The following is a 19903-nucleotide window of genomic DNA, read 5'->3' as shown; positions in this document are numbered from 1 at the left end:
GAAAGACACCATTTGTTCCATTACCAAAATACCAAGTATGTTGAAAAAACCTCACAAAAAATGTAGATCTCTGTGTAAAACTTTAATGCTTAATATTAATAGAGAGAATTAAAAAGAGCTAAATAAGTGGATTAAAACACAATTACAAAGATGCCAAGTCTCTCAAATGTATCTAAAATTTAGTGCCATTCTAATTCTAACATGGTTGTGTGTATCTGTATAGCTTGATAAGCTGATTCTAAAACTGATATGGAGATGCAAAGAAAACCTATTCTACTTGACATCAAAACTTATTATAAAGCTCTGGTAATTAAAAAAGTCTTTTGATAAACAGAGTCAGACAGAACCATGAGATGGAGTGGAGTCCAGAAACAAACCCATTCATTTACAGACATTTGATTTATTTAAAGGCAATCTTTTCACTTTCGAAGTTGGGCCCGCAGAGCAGTGATGAAAAAAGTGTCTCCAATAAACATTGTTGGAACTGAGTATTCATACAGAAAAAAGTGAAAAGAACCTCATTATTAAGAAGCTGCAAGTGAATTACAATGAAATGCAAAAAGATAATGAAGATTTAAAAGATAGTAAAGACTTAAAAAGATAATATAAGAAAAACCCTTTAGGAGTGCAGGGTAGGGAAAGATTTCTTAAGTCATAAAACTATAAAGTCACTAGCCATGAAAGGAAGAATTAATAACTTGTACTTCATTAACATTAAAGACATCTATTCATTCATACTATGAGATAGTGAAAAGACAAGACCATGAAAAGAGTAGATGATACATGCAACACCTTCATGTAAGAGAGACAGACAACAGAAGGTGAGCATTCTCTTCCTGGCTCTCCTTCCCACCAACACATGCTTGAGGTGTTTTTGCTCTGGTTATTTTTGTTTTTTGTTTTTGCTGCTTTTTTTTTTTTTGAGGTCATACACAGGGTAACTACGGAAAGGTGAACATGAGCACAGCTTTGATACTTATGAAAATAATAAAGGTTAATTTGGTTTTGAATCTACAGCGATCAATTTTCCACATGATGTTTTTGTGTTGGGACTAAGTTGGGAAAAATGCAAGAGGAAAGTGACAGGATAGCCTGGATGAAAACAATGGTGGTTCTTTGCTCCTAGCACAGGAGAAAACATGAATATTCTTAGACCTCATGGTGGGGAGGGAACTGGATCTGATAAGGAAGGCAGAAAGCTCAAGCAGGAGAGGAAAATGAAAAGTATACACACTAGAGCTGAGATGTGCTGAAAGACAGTATCTGAATGATCAATGAAAAATTATAACAGTGAAAGAAAAAAAGACAAACAATGGTTATTCCTGGGGTCTTAGAGGAATTTCTCATCATGAATGGAGTTTTCAAGTTTACATAAATAACAGAGCCTCTACAGTAGCCCTAGAAGAAGCCCTTTATTTTTAACAATGGATTTTTAAATTTTAGTAATTTTTAATATTAATATTTTTAAAATACAGGCAAAGTGAGAAAACAGCTTTTCTTGGGAAATTGAATTGAAGGTACATGGAAAAAATCAATAGATGGGAAAATTAACAGGAACAAATTGTTAACTAGGGAGAATCTGAAATTGTCAGCACTCAGAGATCAGAAACTTTGGTATCAGTACCTAATAAATAGGGTCATTTTAATTTCTTTACCTTGTGAATTTCTGTCAATTCATTTTTGTTTTTGACTTTTGAAGCTTTCTGATTTAAGGGGAAAAGAGTTTTTAAGGCTGTAGAACACAGGGGAGGAGGAACTCAGGTATTTGAGTAGGAACCTTAGTTTTACAAATAGTGCTAATTACCACTCATCATCTAATAAAATTGTGGCAGTAGTCAAGGCCATAAAAATGTTTACAACCAAAAACCTCACTTCTTTCCTAGAAAGGCCCTTTGGTTTACAGTCTGTATAGTCTTGTTCTGATTAATTAGTAAGTTTCTACTTTGTAGATTGTTATTTTATTTTTTCTACTATTGATCTTTTGCTCATTTCATGGATAATTAGCACCTCCTTCAGAGAGGAAGGTAGAGGTAAAGTAGATAAATGCATTTGTCTACATGTGTTGTACTTCCTGTTAATCCTGCCTTGGAAAAAGTCTAGTAACAAGGTGTAACCCTACTGACTAAAACGATGGTATTGTCCGAATTAGTCCTATAAACAAACAAAAATGCAGATACCCACATGGGACTGGCAGGTAGGTAAATGAGTGAGGTCATTCAGTGAGGGACACTCTGGCATATGTAGTTAGGACATGCTCTCCTGAGGTGATTACAAACATATAACTTACACAACATACCTGATGGCTGAATTAGTCCAACAAGTTGCCAGTTTACAATATCTGCACCATCAACATTGGTAATATATGCTTTAGATGTCATAAAAATTTTGTTGCTGAAACATGTGCTAGAGTTTCATTCTAGTATGCTGAGACATTTCTGAGCCAGTTGACATGAACAACACTAGACCTGGACCAAAAGCAATGGTTTAAGCACACTATGAAGTGCAGTTAACATGTGAACAGCTGGGACCACCCTGGTTCATAATAATTTACAAAGAAGTAACTCATTCCCCTAAAACCTATCCTCAGCCTAAAGTACACTAATTGTCCTGGGTGTGTGCTCAGAAACTTCCCCTCACAGATACTCAAGAACAATTGTTAATTTTTAAAATGATTGTTTGGCAGAGCAATATGTCACATAGTAGTTTACATTCACAATATAAATTTATGTGGGTTATAATAGAAGAAACTGGTGAAATAAATACCAAATCTCACATATTTATTGAGAGATTATTTTGATTTCCAAATAGCAACATTTCCCCATGATGTAGACATTTAAGTTTTATGTTGCTTTTGCTGACTTTTTTACAGGGAAAATTTCATGGAAATCCAATGCATGTAGCTGTGGTTATTTCAAATTGTTTGAGGGAAGAGAGGAGAATATTGGCTGCAGCCAACATGCCTGTTCAGGTAATATTTTCTGAACTTGTGACCTTGTCTTCACCTTGAACTCAATTTTTATGGAACAGAAATTCTTTCCCTCTTCCCATCCAGCTTCTTCTACCTATGTTAATGGTGTCAATCCTTATAAAAAGGAAAGGGTATATAAGTAATCAATTTTCTAAATGACATCCTCCATAATTTAATAAATCACACCACTATGTTTTTGAAGGTCCAAAAAAGGCATCTTTTTTTAACTTTTTAAAAAATGCTCAAATTTAATTATGGTCAGGTTATGGTTATTTTTTGGAGAAGAATGAAATTTTAACAATTTACTCTTATGTTTTAGGTGAAGAAGAGGGATGGTATTTTTTTTAATTAAGGTATTATTGATATACACTCTTATGAAGGTTTCACATGAAAAACAATGTGGTTACTACATTCAACCATATTATCGAGTCCCCCCCACATCCCATTGCAGTCACTGTTCATCAGTGTAGTAAGATACCGTAGAGTCACTATTTGCCTTCTCTATGCTACAGTGTCTTCCCCATGATCCCCCCACACCATGTGTGCCAATCATAATACCCCTCAATCCCCTTATCCCTCCCTCCCCACCCACCCTCCTCCAACCGTCCCCTTTGGTAATCGCTAGTCCCTTCTTGGAGTCTGTGAGTCTGCTGCTGTTTTGGTCCTTCAGTTTTGCTTTGTTGTTATACTCCACAAATGAGGGAAATCATTTGGTACTTGTCTTTCTCCACCTGGCTTATTTCACTGAGCATAATATCCTCCAGCTCCATCCATGTTGTTGCAAATGGTAGGATTTGTTTCTTTCTTATGGCTGAATAGTACTCCATTGTGTATATGTACCACTTCTTCTTTATCCATTCATCTACTGATGAACACTTAGGTTGCTTTCATATCTTGGCTTTTGTAAATAGTGCTGCAACAAACATAGGGATGCATATGTCTTTTTGAATCTAAGAACTTGTATTCTTTGGGTAAATTCCTAGGAGTGGAATTTCCAGGTCTAATGGTATTTCTAGTTTTAGTTTTTTGAGGAACCTCCATATTGCTTTCCACAGTGATTGAACTAGCTTATATAAAAGGTGTGGTATTTTTATTTAACTTAAAATCTCAAGTATAGTAAGTTTTTAAAGTAAATATAGTTTAATGCAGTGCTTTTTGGTTAAAAACGGAGAGGCTAAGGTAGAGAAAGACAAGTACTACATGATTTCACTTATTTGTGGAGTATAACAACAAAGGAAAACTGAAGGGACAAAACAGCAGCAGATGCACAGATTCTAAGAAGAGACTAGTGGTTACCAAAGGGAATGGGGTGGGGAAGGTAGGGGGGAAAGTAGGGGTAAAGGGAATTACGATTAGCACACATAATGTAGGGGGTTCATGGGGAAGACAGTGTAGCACTGAGAAGATAGGTAGTGAATCTGTAGCATCTTACTACACTGATGGACAGTGACTGCAATGGGGATATGGTGGGGGCTTGATAATATGGGTTAATGTAATAACCGTAATGTTGCTCATGTGAAACCTTCATAAGATTGTGTATCAGTGATACCTTAATAAAAAGGAATTGAGAGGCTATTACAAATATATGATACTCTCAACTCTCCTTTTAGGTATCCCTCTTATCTCTAGTCATTTTAGTGTGTGAGTAGGTGTGTGTGTTTGTGCACATGTGTTCTCTTCAAATGTCAGATATCAGTCAAATTGGAAACATTTGTTTGAATAGATTTTCATCAAAGTGACCCTGCAAATTACCTGCCAGTACCACATACAATCACAAAGGCAGCCCAGGTTTGTAGGTTTCAAAGCAATGAACAAATATATGGAAGTAAATATATAGGTAGACAAGTAACAGAGGCCAAAATGAGAGGGAATTTTATAAAGACTTTTCCAACCTGAAGAATGTGGTGTAGTTGAAAAAGCACTTGATCAACAGTCAAAGATACGGGTTCTACTGGAGGCCCCACCACGGATTTGCTGTGGCTCTTACTCTGGTTATCATTCTTTCCAGCCATAGCTCCCGGCCCAACTGTAAGGTAAAGGGCTTGCTGATATCCTCTCATCCCCAGTTATCTAAGTAACTGTATCTAAGAAACACACTCAATGTCCAGTCATTAGAGTGCCCAAGAAATGGTGCTTGGAAAAGCTGGTTAGCCTTTCTGCTTAGCCAGGCTGTCATTTTACATAGTCTTTAGTAAACTCCCTTTGTTACAGTGGAAAAATAAATCTCATCCCGGCAGATTCAGCATCCCTAATTCTGAATCTAAGTTCAATTTAAAGCAGTTTCACTATACTACTTCTTAAATTACATGTATTAATTTTATATAATTTCAAAAATAATGAGTCTATTTTAGAAAATGAGTAGAAAAATGTTTAATCATAAAATCACCTATAATTTCACTATTCAGAGATAATATATTTTGGGGGGGTGTACCTGAATTTACATATCTATGTATATTTATAAATATATACATATATAAGCAGTAGAGATCTACATATATGGTCTTTTTAAAATTTTCTCTATTTCTTAACAGTTTAATACTACTTAGATGCCATTAAATATTTTTCTCAGTGTGATTTTTAGTGGCTATAGAATATTTCACATCAAACTGATCCAAACTCCAGTTCAGAGTATGCCACATTCATCATAAACTGTCTTATCAACATCATTGAGATTTCAAGACTTTTTTTTCCTAGGGACCTCTGGAGAAATCCTTGCAAACTTCTTCAGTTTTGGAAAGACAGAGAAATGTGGAACACAAAGTGGCTGCCATTAAAAATAGCGTGCAGGTGAGTGATCTTAGAAATAACCTAGAAAGGCTAGCTGTCTCCCCCATACTATTCACGTTTCCCCTATGTGCCCGAAGTTAGTGCATACAGAAATCATAGGGCGATTTGTTAGCAAGAGAACTATTTCTCACATACTGTGTTCACATTGAAAAGATTTCTGCCGGGGAAGCTTTTTTTATCTTCTGTTGACTGGAAACTGAGGCTTCTGCACAAAACTCTGTCACTGGGAAGCCATGTGGCCACAGGCAAGTGAAGTTACTTCACCTCTCTAAACTCTGTTTCTCCATCTATAAAAGTGAGGATAACCACGATCACAGGATTGCTGTGAGGACTACATGAGATAATATTTGAAAAGCCTTTCCCCAGATTTTGACACACATACGTGTTATGTCTGAGCAGAAAAGCATCACCATGTTTAGAGAAGAGTAAAGTAAAAATCTCAAAACACAGCCAACAGGCAGCACAAAGGAAGCATAGGTTTTTTGTAAGTAGAAAGGGAAAAAATTTAGACTAAATTGTCATATACAGCAGTAGATTAGAATGGAGAGTGTAAGCAAAAAGCTAGTTGGTACATTGATCCAGAGTCATGTGGACTGAAAAATGAGAAGTTACCATAGCCTCCGGTAAAGAAAGATATTAGTAGCATCATCTGGAACTAATTAAGAAATGAGAGGCAAGATGCTGAAAGATTTCCAAACAAATAAAAAGAGGAAATGGAAGAGCAAATTCAGTCTATGCTTGCAGCATTATTAAACTTTTGTGGGAATTAGCTCTTCAGAAGAGTAGGTTCTGTATAGCTGGTCTAGGAAAGTGCTGGTGACTGGAAGCACCACTGTGTTTTGAAATACTGATAACATTTCACTGACATGCTTAATTGTAACAATGGAGTGAGTATGTTTTCTTTTGTAAAAAGATGACAGAACAAGACACAAAATATTTAGAAGACCTGCAAGATGAATTTGACTACAGGTATAAAACAATTCAGACGATGGGTAAGTTTTTCTTTTGTCTGTACTTCTACATAGGGAAAAAAAGGCAACATGATTAAGATTTCTTCTTTACTGACAGTGTTGATAAGTTGATCTACTTCCCTAAGGGAGGCTTTTTCTTTTCTTCTTTTTCTTTATTTTGAAGAAAGAGAGTATTTATTTTGCTTCCTCCTTTTTTTCTTCATTTAAATATGATTTTTACCGATTAATTCAAACTAAATTTTAAAGCTCTTAAGAAATTACCCTTACTTTGGCACCCATCTACAAACACTAAGAACATTCTCCCAGAAACAAAAATACCATCACATCTAAGAAAAGTAGTAATAAATACTTAATATGATCAAGAAATCACTAATATCATCCCTAGGTGAGTTTTTTAATATAATTTTTTAAAATCATAAAATAGAAATGTGATTGATTCACTGTAAGAAATCTGGAAAATAGCCAAAAAATTAAAAAATTAAAAATTGCACAAAATCCCATTATCAGATAAACTGTTAAAATGTTAGTATATTTCCTTCCAGTCCTCTTTCTGTGCATTCAGATACATCCATATCTGTTTGCAAAAAATTGAGATCATCTTGTACATAGTTTTGTGTATTGCATTTTAAATGAAAGTTGTATTTCCCCATATCGTAAAATATCTTCAAAAACATAATTTCAATTATTATACAAATATCAAAATGTAAGTCCACTGCAATTTATTTCACTCTTTGTGGTTAAGCACTGAGGTTGTTTACAATTAGATGTTCTTAAGAAATGGAAGGAAAGAATGAGAATATTTACAAGGGATAAGATTTACAAGTAGTAATAGATTGATCATTTAAAGTGTGCTGCAATTAGTGGGACAAGTGGAGATTTCTAATGAGGCCCAAATTAGTTAATAGGACTGTACTGATATAATTTACTGGTTTTGATAACTGTGCTATGCTTGTGTAAGACACATTAGAGGGAACTGGATGAAGGATATATGGGAATGCTGTACAATTTTTGCAACTTCGTTGTAGTTCTAAAATTATTTCAAGTAATTTTTAAAAATAAATTTCATTTGCAGAATCATCTTTTAACTATTGAAATATTAGCTTAAAATGTATCTGAAAGGAAGAATAGATGATTATAACCAAATGCTTAACTTTTCATCCAAGATTTAGAAGAGAAGCTATTAGGAAGCTTGTTTTTCCTGGCATAGGTGGAGACATATGTTCTTCTGGCATCTTCAGGATATCTTGACAATCATGAAATGTTATTTGAAATGTTCATAATTATTACGTACAATTGTCCCTTCAGAAGACATGGCATAAAAATCAGATTATCAAATTATCAGTTTTATCAGATTATCAAAGGAGTCCATGATTCTAAAAAGGTTTAGAATTGCAGATTTAATCAAACATTAGCTGTTCATTGAAAGCAGCCTCATCCCAAATTCCATATGTGAACTACCAATTTTAAGAATTAGAATATAACAAAATACATTAAACAATAAAATTATTTTGAACTTAATATATTATAATTAGTGGTACTTTAATATCTTTCATTGCTTCAGCATTATGAAAAATAAAAATAATCATTTTATCACTTAAATCAACAAGTATTCATTTTGTTAGAAGTGAAATGAAATGTTTTAAATGAAAGATAAATGGGAAACAAGTTATATTCTTGCTAGTGAAGACTGGAAGATATTTGCTAATGAATTTTTGAGTTGATAAAATGCTGTAATAGGCAAGATTTTGCTACATGTGAGATCTAGGAGTTAGTGAATTTGTGAAATAATACACCAAGAATCTTCCTGGAGATCATTCTATTTTGTAGAGAAATTTGGTATAATGTTGTTCTAGGACCTCTTTTCATAATTACACAGGTCAGATCAGCCTTACACCCTTCATTTGTCATAGACATGAGTGGTTGGTATACTCATTCACTCTAGACCAATAAAGTTTATTGTTCAAATTAAGTAATATAATGTTTATTGCACGTATTCTACCTAAGAGGATGAAGTGTTTTAGTGTCTTTCCAGTCAGAGATTTTTCTTAATTTGCAATTCTTTCCCATTTCTAGTTTTATTGTGAAGCTAGCCCATTATGCAAAGAAAAAGAGAAAGCAAAGGATTTAGTCTTTGTCAGTTCATGAGACACAGTAGATAAAACTGCACTCTTCCAGGCAGTTTCCTATAACTCCTGGACGTAAAGCAGAGCTGGGATTGTTGGGTAAAGGCATCAGGAGGACTCAACTACAATTCAATCATGGACACAAAGAGAGGCCCCTTTTCTTGCCTACTTATGCCAATCAACCAGGCTTATGTTCAGTGTAGAGGTATCTAGTAAGTGATCTATTACAAAAACTTTTATTCTCCTCTCTCCCTGCCTCCAAAAGAACATGGTGTGAAGAATGGTCTCTCAAGGTCTGTAAGAGAGAGAGAGAGAGAGAGAGAGAGAGAGAGAGAGAGAGAGCGCCTGCCTGGTGTTCTGGGAAGTGATCCTTCTGGGTAAAAGGAGCGGACAGGGACTTAGTTCCAAGCTCCTCTCAGGGCTCCACTTAGGCTCCTGCATCTGAGGATCTTAGCACGGAGGACTGCAGCAAAGTTGACTGTCAGGACAGTTTTGCCTTGGAGAGGACTCCAAATTCAATCTCTTTTCTTTCACAGATCAGGGTGACAAGAACAGTGCCCTAATGAATCAGGAAGTTTTGACTCTGCAAGAAATGCTTAACAGCCTTGACTTTAAAAGAAAGGTTAGTGCAGAAGTTTAATTTAGCTTCTTGCCTATTTTTCTCCTTTTCCTACACCTAGGACTCCTGAAAAGAATCAAGCTCTTGGATTTTATCAGTTCTATTTATACTGAATGAATAAATAGCAATGTTTCTAGAAAGAGTGTCCTACTGTTTGTTATGCTTCTTTTCCTAAGTTTATAAATCTGGAATATATAAGTTATAAATCTTTCCTAAGTTATAAATCTGGGCCTATCTACAGTCTTTTTATTTTGCTTATGTGGTACATTTACTGTAACTACCATTAATTTCAAAGTAAGTATTTTACCTAATTTTTATTTGCCACTATTTCAGACGTGACTGTTTTAGTTGCTGTATTTAATATGCTGAGAAAAAGTTCAGCCCCATTTTTTTGTGCAGGAATTTGTGTAAGCACAAATGAATGTAAAATTAATTTTCACCACAAATTAACTATAAACTAAAAATTTATACATCAGACTTTAAACATGCAAATAGTTAATCTAAGATAAACTTAATGTCTTATGCGTAATAAATCTATGCTATACATGTTATGCGTGCCATCTTATTCTTTACTTTAGAAATAAGATTTTAAGGAGAGAGGGAAACTTGGAAATAATTCAGTCCTTTCACCTGATTGTATAGATCAGAAGACCAAGTTCCAGCAAAGTTAGATGGTTTATCCATATTCATACGGCTTGTGGAAGAGCCAAGATAGGAATTCCTATCTTCTAATCTTTAGGACTTTGAAAGTTATATTTCTCTACTATATCTTCAATAACCCAGATAAAGTCCTAATAAAAACTAACACAGAAAGGCTCATATTTTAATCAGTACATTTTAAAATAAATCCATAAATATATTTATAAGAATATACATTCAGTTGATAAATGTCTTTTTTTAAAACAGATCTATGGCTTTATCAGTATGACATTCAAGATTGTCACAGGAATTACAAATTCAACGCATTTATACTAAATGATATGCGAGTATCGCGAGGTAGTATGAGAATGCTAACTTCGGTCATGCTTCTTTCTTTACGACACTTTTTAATTGTAATACTTTAATAGCTAGAAAAGGCAGTGCTGTGACAAAGAGGAGGTAGTATTTGATAAAATATTTGGTCAAAATTTTAACCAAGCCCTTATCTCCCAGGTCAAATTGTTTTATAGGTTTAATTATGGGTGATGTGGGTTCTGTCTCATGGAAATCTTTTCAGTAGCCACCTTTGTTTGTAGGAAGCTCTCAGTAAAATGACACAAATAGTGAAAGAAACGGACGTGTTAATGAACAACATGCTACTAGAAGAGCTGCACGATTGGAAGAGGCGGCAGCAGATGGCGTGCATTGGCGGTCCACTCCACAACGGGCTCGACCAGCTTCAGAACTGGTACGACGAATTGCCTTCAGTTTCTTGTGAAAACCACAGGAAGCCCAGAACTTCAGTGTCACTAAGCCAGAGAAAGCAGTTTTAGAACAGAACATCAACTCTCCAGCTTATTGATGGTTTATTAGCAACAGGAACTCTACCGTTGTAAACAAATAGGTGTAATTGTATGTGTCCTTAATTTTTATTACTTTGGGGAGAACAATACAGCATCTATAGAAATCTACAGAATGCTTAAGAATTGCTTGGTTTTCTCTAATCAATCTTAAAGTGAATTTTTGAAACCAGCAATACCTACACTTTCTTAAAGGGATGTAAGAAGCACCAGCTTCAAAGGCTTGAAAAAGATATATCGGTATTTAAATGTATATCTTCAGATATCACAGTTAAGTATTAGATTTATGGTTTCAATTTATATTTGTATTTAAATGAAAATTCTTAAATGGCTAATATAACGTGGCATCCCCTATCTATGGACTATGTATGCACAAATGCAATCATATGTAGATACCATCTTTGTATTAGGGAAAAAAATGTTGATAGGGTTTCCCCTTTGTCAATGCAAAATAAAACTTATCTGGTTGAGAGAACAATTAGAAAATACAATGAAAAAGGGAAATGTTCAGTTGAAATCTAAAATCGCTTCCAAAGGGTACAATTCAATACAGTGGAAATACATAGTAACTGGGGACACTTGCATTAACAGCTCTGCCCTACCAGGCCTGCTGCTCAAGAAAAGTAAAGATTTGGGCTCTTTTTTTAAACGTCAGTTTTCCAGTACCTCAATGAGGCTGATTCTCTAACATCACTTTATCTTGCTGTGAAAATAAGATGAACGACAAAGGGAGAGATAAAGAATGCAGCTGATAATCGTGCACACACCAGGTTCAGCAGGAGACTGACTATTCTACAGTGTTATGTGGGGAACACACTTTAAGCAGACAGAGCTGCTGTCAGGACCAGACGGGTTTATCATGTCTGCCAAAACATTCTGCCTCCTCTGGAGCTGGAGGCCCCTTCAGTGTCCATTTCAGTTTCTCTCTACCCTAGACTTCCGGCCCACGCTCCCACCTCCATTTCCAAGGTGAGATCACCACATATTAAAACCCAAAGCAGACACCTTTCTCCAGAAAGATCCATTGGTAATTTTTGACATACTCAGGACTAGTTAAAAACTTATATAGGGTGGGAAGAGGGTCCGTTTCATACCAGATTTTTGATTCAGTATTCTTACACATAACATTCTTCATGTCACATATTTTTAAAGTTAAAATTTGCCCTTTATTTACCCTTTGGTGAGTGCCATATTCTTAACATTCATATATATTTGACACTTTTAAACAAAGGCTAATTAAAAGGGGTTTAGTTCCAGATATTGACACAATTTTATAAATGTTTTCTTCCCTATAACTGAAGGTATAAATTAGAAAACATTGAAAACATTTAACATGTATCATGCATGTTAGAGAAAAATGGATTAGGAAAATAAACAGAAAGAACTATCACCTTTAATGGAATTAAATGATTAATTTAAAATGTAATAATTACTTAATAATTTAATATTTACTGTATATGGTTAATAGTTAAAATGGTAAGCTGTGAAGTGGAAAACTATCTACAATTTTCACTTGCTGTTTAATAGCTTTACACTGTTGGCAGAAAGTCTATTCCAACTCAGAAGGCAATTGGAGAAATTAGAGGAACAATCTACCAAAATGACATACGAAGGTGATCCCATTCCAGTGCAAAGAGCACATCTGCTAGAAAGAGTCACTTTCTTGATCTACAACCTTTTTAAAAAGTAAGTGACATGTTATCCGTTTAAATGCTTCCTGGTAGCTCAGTCCTAGGGATTGTAAGGACACCCTGGCTGAGGGTTTGGAGTTACAGTGAGGAAGCTTCAGGGAAGTATGAAACAGTAAGCCTGAGAGTAATAAGGGAAACTTATTTCCAGAAACATTTCTCTTCTCCACTGGTGGTTCATCTACATTTCTCCCATGAACTGACTCAGTTTTCCATAAGCTAAGCACATCACCCACCTAAAGTTCATTTTTCACATTTTAGAAAAGAGGATTTTAAGGATTTCTTCTTATGTAGATATCCAAGAAGTGAAGGGTGGAGAATGAGCTTAGGTTTATAAGTTCATCTAAAAAAAAAATACTAGTATGTACCAGAAATTCCAAAAGGACACAGTTTAACTTTCTATTTTGTGTTGTTTGATAAAAATGACTGGGATTTTTATTCTTGATTCAAGTGTAACAATTAAGAATTACTTACTGCTGATAAGGAAATGGGAAAATGGAAAGATTTGAGCTTACTGGGGGTTTGAATATCTTCTAAATGCAGATTTGGACTTCTTATAAGAGGACAGCATCCTGTTCCTCTGTGGTTTTCAGCCTGTCAAGATTTTCAGTGTTTTCGAATGACGTGTTTTCTTTCCTTTTAATCTAGCTCATTTGTGGTTGAACGACAGCCATGCATGCCAACCCACCCTCAGAGGCCGATGGTACTTAAAACTCTCATTCAGTTCACTGTAAAACTAAGGTAGGCAGAAAGTGTCTGTCATTTCGTATGTTTATGGAGCCATAGCCCCTGTGTAACTAAAGCTAATTTCTCTCATGCCTGTCATTCAACTGTTCATTATTGAGTGCTTTCTGTGTGCCCAGCACTAGGCTTTGGTAAATACCCTCAGAAATATTACGATGAGGGCCCAACTTGTGAAGAGTATAAGAGTGAGATGAGGACAGGAGGGATATTATCACGAAGTATGAAATCCCAATATTGGGAAACAGGTTAATTGCTGAAAAGATTTGAGAAGACTGGAGAGACTAGAGAATGTCTTGTGTCGCTGTGAGGACAGACCCTGAGGGAAGAACAGAGGGGGATGCAGAGCAGGGTGGTAGGAGAGTGAGTCTGCAGAAATAATGACTTCCTGGGCCTCTTTGCAGGCATGTGGAGCAGGGAGAGACAGAAGTGAAAGACAGACTGGGGCCAGATTATGGAAGGCTTTGAATATCCTATCCAGGAAATAGAGCTGCACATTATTCCCCTGTGATTACTCAGCAACTTAGTTATTGGATTTTCCTTGAAAACTCTCACTACTAGGATTTTCAACATACCCTTAGGACCTAATTTAAAGATGTATGACTTTGGTGTTACAGTTGCTTTATCTATATTTTGGGTCTGTCTATCTATCCAATGGATCCTTTCCATTAGCATGAGCAACCAAAACGTACCTTCCTAAGGACACTTAAAACAGTGCGTTGGAGTTAGAGCTTTCAAAGATTGTCATCAATGCTCCAAAGCTTTAAATTCCTAATCACAAGGTCACTTCTGGAAAACTGAAATTTCAGACAAGATGTAGTGATGCCGAGATAGGTAGTGTTTTATAGAGTCCCATGGTACAGTCCCTGATCACATACCATTACTGGAATTCCATTTTTATGTTGTTTTAGTTTTATTCAGATTTATTGAGATATAATTGACATACAATACTGTAAATGTGAGGTGTACAGCATAACAACTTGACAGTCATAAACTGCAAATGATCACCACAATAAGTGCACTGTAAAACTAAGGTAGGCAGAATGTGCCTGTCATTTCGTATGTTTATGGAGCCATAGCCACCCATCACGTTGGAATGGCTTTAAAGGGAAGGCATTTGTCTTCAGTTTACATTACAAAACCTGTACTTGAAATCTTAATCATTTCCTCTGTGTGTATTTTATGTCAAGATTTAAGAACCAAAAACAAAAGGCAGAGGCCAGGTTCCCTTTAAAATTTCTTGATTTTCAAAAGTTGTTAGTCATCATGCCCACATCTCTGTATAACCCAGAAGACACTCCCACTAAGAGGAAATACAGTAAGAGGGATGGTGAGCATCCTCCTTTTCCTTGAGACCCCATAGATGATACATTAAGTCTAACATGTTCTCTGAGACAAAAATGAATGAATAGGGATTGCTCAGCAAAGAGTTCTGAGTGGGAGAGAGCTCTGCGTGGATGCCATCTTGCCTGTTGTTTGAACTGATTGCCAGAGGCACAGTCCATTAATGTGGTAGCGGTGTCTTCCTCTTCCATGTGACTGTTGAGACCCCATCCTTTTTCTTTGTAACCTTTTCCTCACTGTCTTGAAAGATGATCTTTTACTTAATATTCAAGGTTTTCCCTAAAAACCCTCTCTACAATAACATTCTATCCTCCTATTTCAAAGAGAGGGGTGATCTGGGACACCCTTTATTTGTCAACATCTTATAGTGAGTCAGATCCTTTCTGAAGGATAGAGAGGGAGGCAGAGAAGGAAAACATCTTGCTTTATTTCACCCCTCATTACCAACAACTACTTAAATCCCAAACCCTAAAACCAATTCTGTGCTTGCTACAGGACTTTTAGGAACCTTTGCTACATCCTACCTACCCTTTTGTTTGGGCTGTCTGTTATCTATGACTATATTTCTCTAACACCAATCAGTTGCTTATCACCATTCTGTGTATTTCCTCTACTGTATTTGGTGAGACTTCTTCCTTTTTATGTATGGCCATGTTGACACTTCATCCTTCCCCAATCCTCACTATGCCAGTTCCCCGATGCCTATAGCTGTGCTGGGTATACATGAGGCGCTCAATATAGGCTGAGTGAATGAATGCGGTTTGGGATCAGTGCATGAGTAATTAAATCAGTGGTTGAATAAATACCTCCAAAACTGGACAGAATTGACAGAAAGGATATATCAGAGGGTACAGCTCAGGGGAGTTGGGGAAAGCAAAGGAAGAAAGGAGGGGCTGACACTAGAAGAAGAAATTAAAGGAATTGTTATTCTAACCTTTAATCACTTGTTTGTTCTAAGTTAGTTCATAACTTTTTTGGTTATGAACATTTTTGCTATCTTTTAAATATAGTGTAGTTAAAGATTACAAATGCATTTGAAATGGAATTTTTCATATTCTATCAGAGCCGTAGTCTTTCTCAATTTTTTATTTATACAGCAATTCTTATAACATTGTTTTATTAAGCTTACAGATTTTTTTATAGCATGAGAATAAAATGGAGACTTATTAATAGACTTGTAAAAAAAATTGTTTGTACACCTATACATTTAACCCAAATTGGGCTTTATCCAAAATATATAGCTCTTTTTCTGGCCTAGCTAATGTACTATCCAACACACATCAGCTGAAGCAATATGAAACACTTTCTAAATGTCTCTTGATATGATATTAAGTGGCCGATGTCAATATTAGTAACATGGCAAACTAAAGAGGAATTAGACATCCTGAAACACACTAACATATATAAGTAGAGATAATGTAAGTTTGAATTATATATGTATGCCATAAATGTATTTAAATATTTAAATATAAAAAGACTTTTAGCACTTTTAATATTGTGTCTTCATTTTTTTTCGCATGTATCTTTCCAGACTACTAATAAAATTGCCAGAACTAAACTATCAGGTAAAGGTGAAAGCCTCAATTGACAAGTAAGTTTCTAATTTCATTTTGGAACATGAAAATGTAAGACATTTTTAAAAAGAGGGTTGTCCTTAATTTACAGAATAATTTCAAACTTCTAAGTTTACTTCTCTAACATTACATATCAGTATACTTCAAATATTTGACTTTGAAGTTCAAACATTTCACTGAACTCCAATGAAGACGTAAAAATTTTTCACTATAAAGACCTGAAATGAAGTTTTATATACTACCTTCTAAAGCATCATAGAAAGTTTTTACTAGATCTATTAAATAGCTTATTTTGGTTTTTACAGGAGTGTTTCAACCCTAAGGTAAGACATTTACTTTAGAATATTTTTGCTGTTTTCATAACTGTATTTTACTTGAGACCATGTAAACAGCTAAGATTACCTCTTCAGCAATAGAAGATTTGTCCTTTGTGGAACTCATGTCAAAGCTATGTCCACTGAAGAATCTTCTAATGGGAGTCTCTCGGTAGAATTTCGACATTTGGTAAGTTTGATAGTAAAATTACAAAACCTTTTTCGTTTTTCTGAAAACAGACATCTTTACTAACAGGCCTTATAATCCAATGTATTTTGTTCTTTAGTGTCTCTTATGTGAGATTAAGGGCCATATTGAAGAATAAAATATGGCATCATTGAAGAATTAAAAATAGTAGAAAGAATACTGAACCTTAACTAAGAAGGTTCAAGTTCTTAAGAATAGTGACATAGTACCTAAGTATATATAGTAATTGGTCAATATATTTTGATGATAATGACAGAGATAATCCATCTTATAATGGGTAGGCATTCCTGATTTCATTTTTTTAAGCTCCCTAGGGAGTAGCATTCAATATGTCTGGCTAAAGTCACTTTCCTTTTAGGAGGATTAGTTTGCAGAAATGGGATGTCCCTGGGTGTGACTGTTTGCCATGGCATGTCTAGAAAGCTTCTGACCCGGCCTCATCCTGTTGCTTCTTGTTTTTACCACTTCCTCTTAACCTAGAGTTCTCTTGCTGCTTTCTTTCTAATTCTTTGCATAGTTCTTAGATTCTCAAAGACCCACTGCTTTTCTTGCTAGAAATATGTTGCTAATACGGCCTATTCACAGTTAGCAGGTACCTCACCTGAATGTTGGGGCTCCACTGAATCAGCCTCAGAGGTCTACTTTCTAAAACATAGAATTTACGTTAACAGAAAGATATCTACCTATACAAATTTATGCTGGTTCTTGTTTTTTCTATTTTGTTTCTGTTTGGCGTTCAGTATTAAAGATTACATTTCTTTTTAGCTGAATCCCTCCCATGTGAGATGCTAAGTAAATAAAATATAATGAGGAGTCAAGTATTATACATCCTTGTAACTAGCACTCTTTTTGCTTAGGATCAGTGCCTGTCTTCAGGGAACTTTCAATAAAGGGCAATGTTTGCTAATAGGTAAAGCAGTAAGAGGCCCTTAGCTTAGAGATGTCTGTCTTCCAAAAATGTCATGTGGAAAAGGAAGGGCAAAGAATACCAGAAGGTGATTATTCCAGCAGGCATATGTAAAATGACAAAACCTTAGGTTTTACAGTGCTTTTCTAGTTGCAAAGCATTTCATATGTTATCTTGTGCAGAATAACTTCAATTGCTTTTTAATACAAAGGAAATGTAGAAAGTCAAAGCAAACCTTTAAAAATTAAAAATCATCTGTAATCCTCACCTTGAGGTAATACGCTATTAGCATCCCTATTTTGGGTTTCATTCTTTTTTCTTATGTATGTAAGAAAAACTCTTTTTTATAAGAAAAAATATATATGTATACACACACACATATACATATATATTCACTTTTGAGTGGGATTAAATTATCCACACCATTTCATTTGTTTTGTGCCTCTTTTTCTTCCATCAGTAATCTATATCACAAACATTTCTGTGTCAGTAAGTCGCTGTGTATGGAACACCGTATGGAAGCTTCCTATGTCAGGTGGCACACTGCCCATCATATATTTTCCCAGTCCTCTGTGTTAGAGTTGGTTTCACAAGGACTGGAAATCCTCACAGCTTAGCTCAGATGACCATTTCCAAGTACAAAGGGGTATTGAATAGATTCCAAAATATCCCAGCATGATTTCCTCTTTACAAAGGTTGGCAGAAAAAGTTTAATGGTATGCCAACTTGTTCACTTATCAATGAAAGTTTCAAAAGTGGCATCCCATGAGGTGAAACAGGAAGCTCTTCTCTGTTGAATCTAGGCAGCTATGTCAGGTTTCCATAAGTTAGAAGACATCTGGGTTACTGCCCTAGAAATTAAAATTCTGGCTGAGAAAATCGCTACAATAGGTATGAACAACTTGATGTTTAGTTGATGATGCTTCTACATCTAAACACTGTTGTTTTCTCTTGTAAAGCAGCCAAAGGAAATGAAGTCCAGTGCTGGAAGCAAAGGAAATGAGGTAGGAAATGTCTTCCTCAAGAGAATTTGTCTAGGAAATAATCCTTTAATATCTTAGATTTACAAAGTTCTTAAACTGCCCTTCATATTTTTAATAAAGTCAAATTCATGTCTCTCTGATTACAGATATAAAGCTTGATAATTCAAGACAGTGTAAAAAATTTTGTTTTATAAAGAAGAAAATAGAAAACAACAATAACATTTTGGTTCATATCATTTAAGACTTATCTATGCATATATTACATATATACACATACACACACACACGCGCACACACACACACATTGTTTCATAACCTGCTTTTTTTTTCACATAGCAATGTAAGGTGAATAGCGTTCCAGAACCTCAAACACTCGTGGAGAATATGGTTTAAAATGGTTACATTGCATTGCATTTTACAGGTGTGCCATAATTTCCTTAGTCAGTCCTCCAATATTATAAAACATCTTAAAAATCACTCATTTTCTGCAGATAATACGTAAGTCTCATAATGTATTATGAGAAAAGCAGAGTTGAAAAACGGTCCTGTTATTTTATGGTGTCAATTGCCTTGCACTTATATCTAAGGTTTGCATTTTCCTGGACAAATTGATTGAAAGAATAAACTGATGCAGTCCAGGTGCTCTGCAGCTGAGTCAGTAAATGCTAGAGTGGTCAGATCCTGGATTGGAAGTGGCCCTGGTGGTCATCTGTGTAGTTGGCCTAGATTCTAGGGTGTATGTCTATGCCCTACATATTTGGAATTAGAAAACCTAGGCTTGAGTCCACTCTGACAGTGACTGAAAATGTGATCTTTGGTAAATTATCTGATGGAGGAATATTGCAATTTTTTCCTCTTAGAACTCAGGGCTGTAATGTCCAACACTGTCTGCTCAGAGATGCTGCATATATAAGACCATCTCCACAGGGCAGTTATAAAGTAGGAAGGCTTATTTCTGGTGTGGTTGGGACGGGTCCAACCTCCTGGCTTTCTAGTCACAGCTCCTCTATGAGAAATCTCTGAATTATTTGAAGAAGAAAACACTTTGTAAATCCTGCATTCAACTACAAACAATCTAGCCCACCCCATAAACCACAAGGATCTATCACAACAGGTTTAAGGCCATATAGTTTCCCTTCCAAGAATTCTTCATTCCCTTAATCACGTTTTAAAGATC

General features: G+C 35.4%; 1 protein-coding gene across 4 annotated transcripts in view; it reads left to right on the top strand.

Moving 5' to 3' along the window:
• Positions 1-19903, top strand: part of STAT4 (signal transducer and activator of transcription 4) — a 97976-nt gene that overhangs the window by 59170 nt on the left and 18903 nt on the right. For 2 of the 4 annotated variants that reach the window (XM_037009127.2, XM_037009124.2), the window contains exons 4-14: positions 2870-2968; positions 5663-5755; positions 6669-6747; positions 9386-9471; positions 10704-10855; positions 12495-12653; positions 13304-13396; positions 16272-16331; positions 16620-16637; positions 16725-16818; positions 18703-18747. In XM_037009127.2, the coding sequence (XP_036865022.1) occupies positions 2870-2968; positions 5663-5755; positions 6669-6747; positions 9386-9471; positions 10704-10855; positions 12495-12653; positions 13304-13396; positions 16272-16331; positions 16620-16637; positions 16725-16818; positions 18703-18747 (978 nt within the window). The remainder of the gene's footprint in view (positions 1-2869; positions 2969-5662; positions 5756-6668; positions 6748-9385; positions 9472-10703; positions 10856-12494; positions 12654-13303; positions 13397-16271; positions 16332-16619; positions 16638-16724; positions 16819-18702; positions 18748-19903) is intronic. The other 2 variants (XM_037009125.2, XM_037009126.2) reach the window with 2 other exon arrangements.

This window comes from Manis javanica, chromosome 12 (genome assembly GCF_040802235.1).
Source record: "Manis javanica isolate MJ-LG chromosome 12, MJ_LKY, whole genome shotgun sequence".
In the NCBI taxonomy this organism is placed as follows: Eukaryota; Metazoa; Chordata; class Mammalia; order Pholidota; family Manidae; genus Manis; species Manis javanica.
The sequence above is the reverse complement of the archived record's forward strand: the minus strand, read 5'-3'. Positions and strand labels throughout refer to the sequence as shown.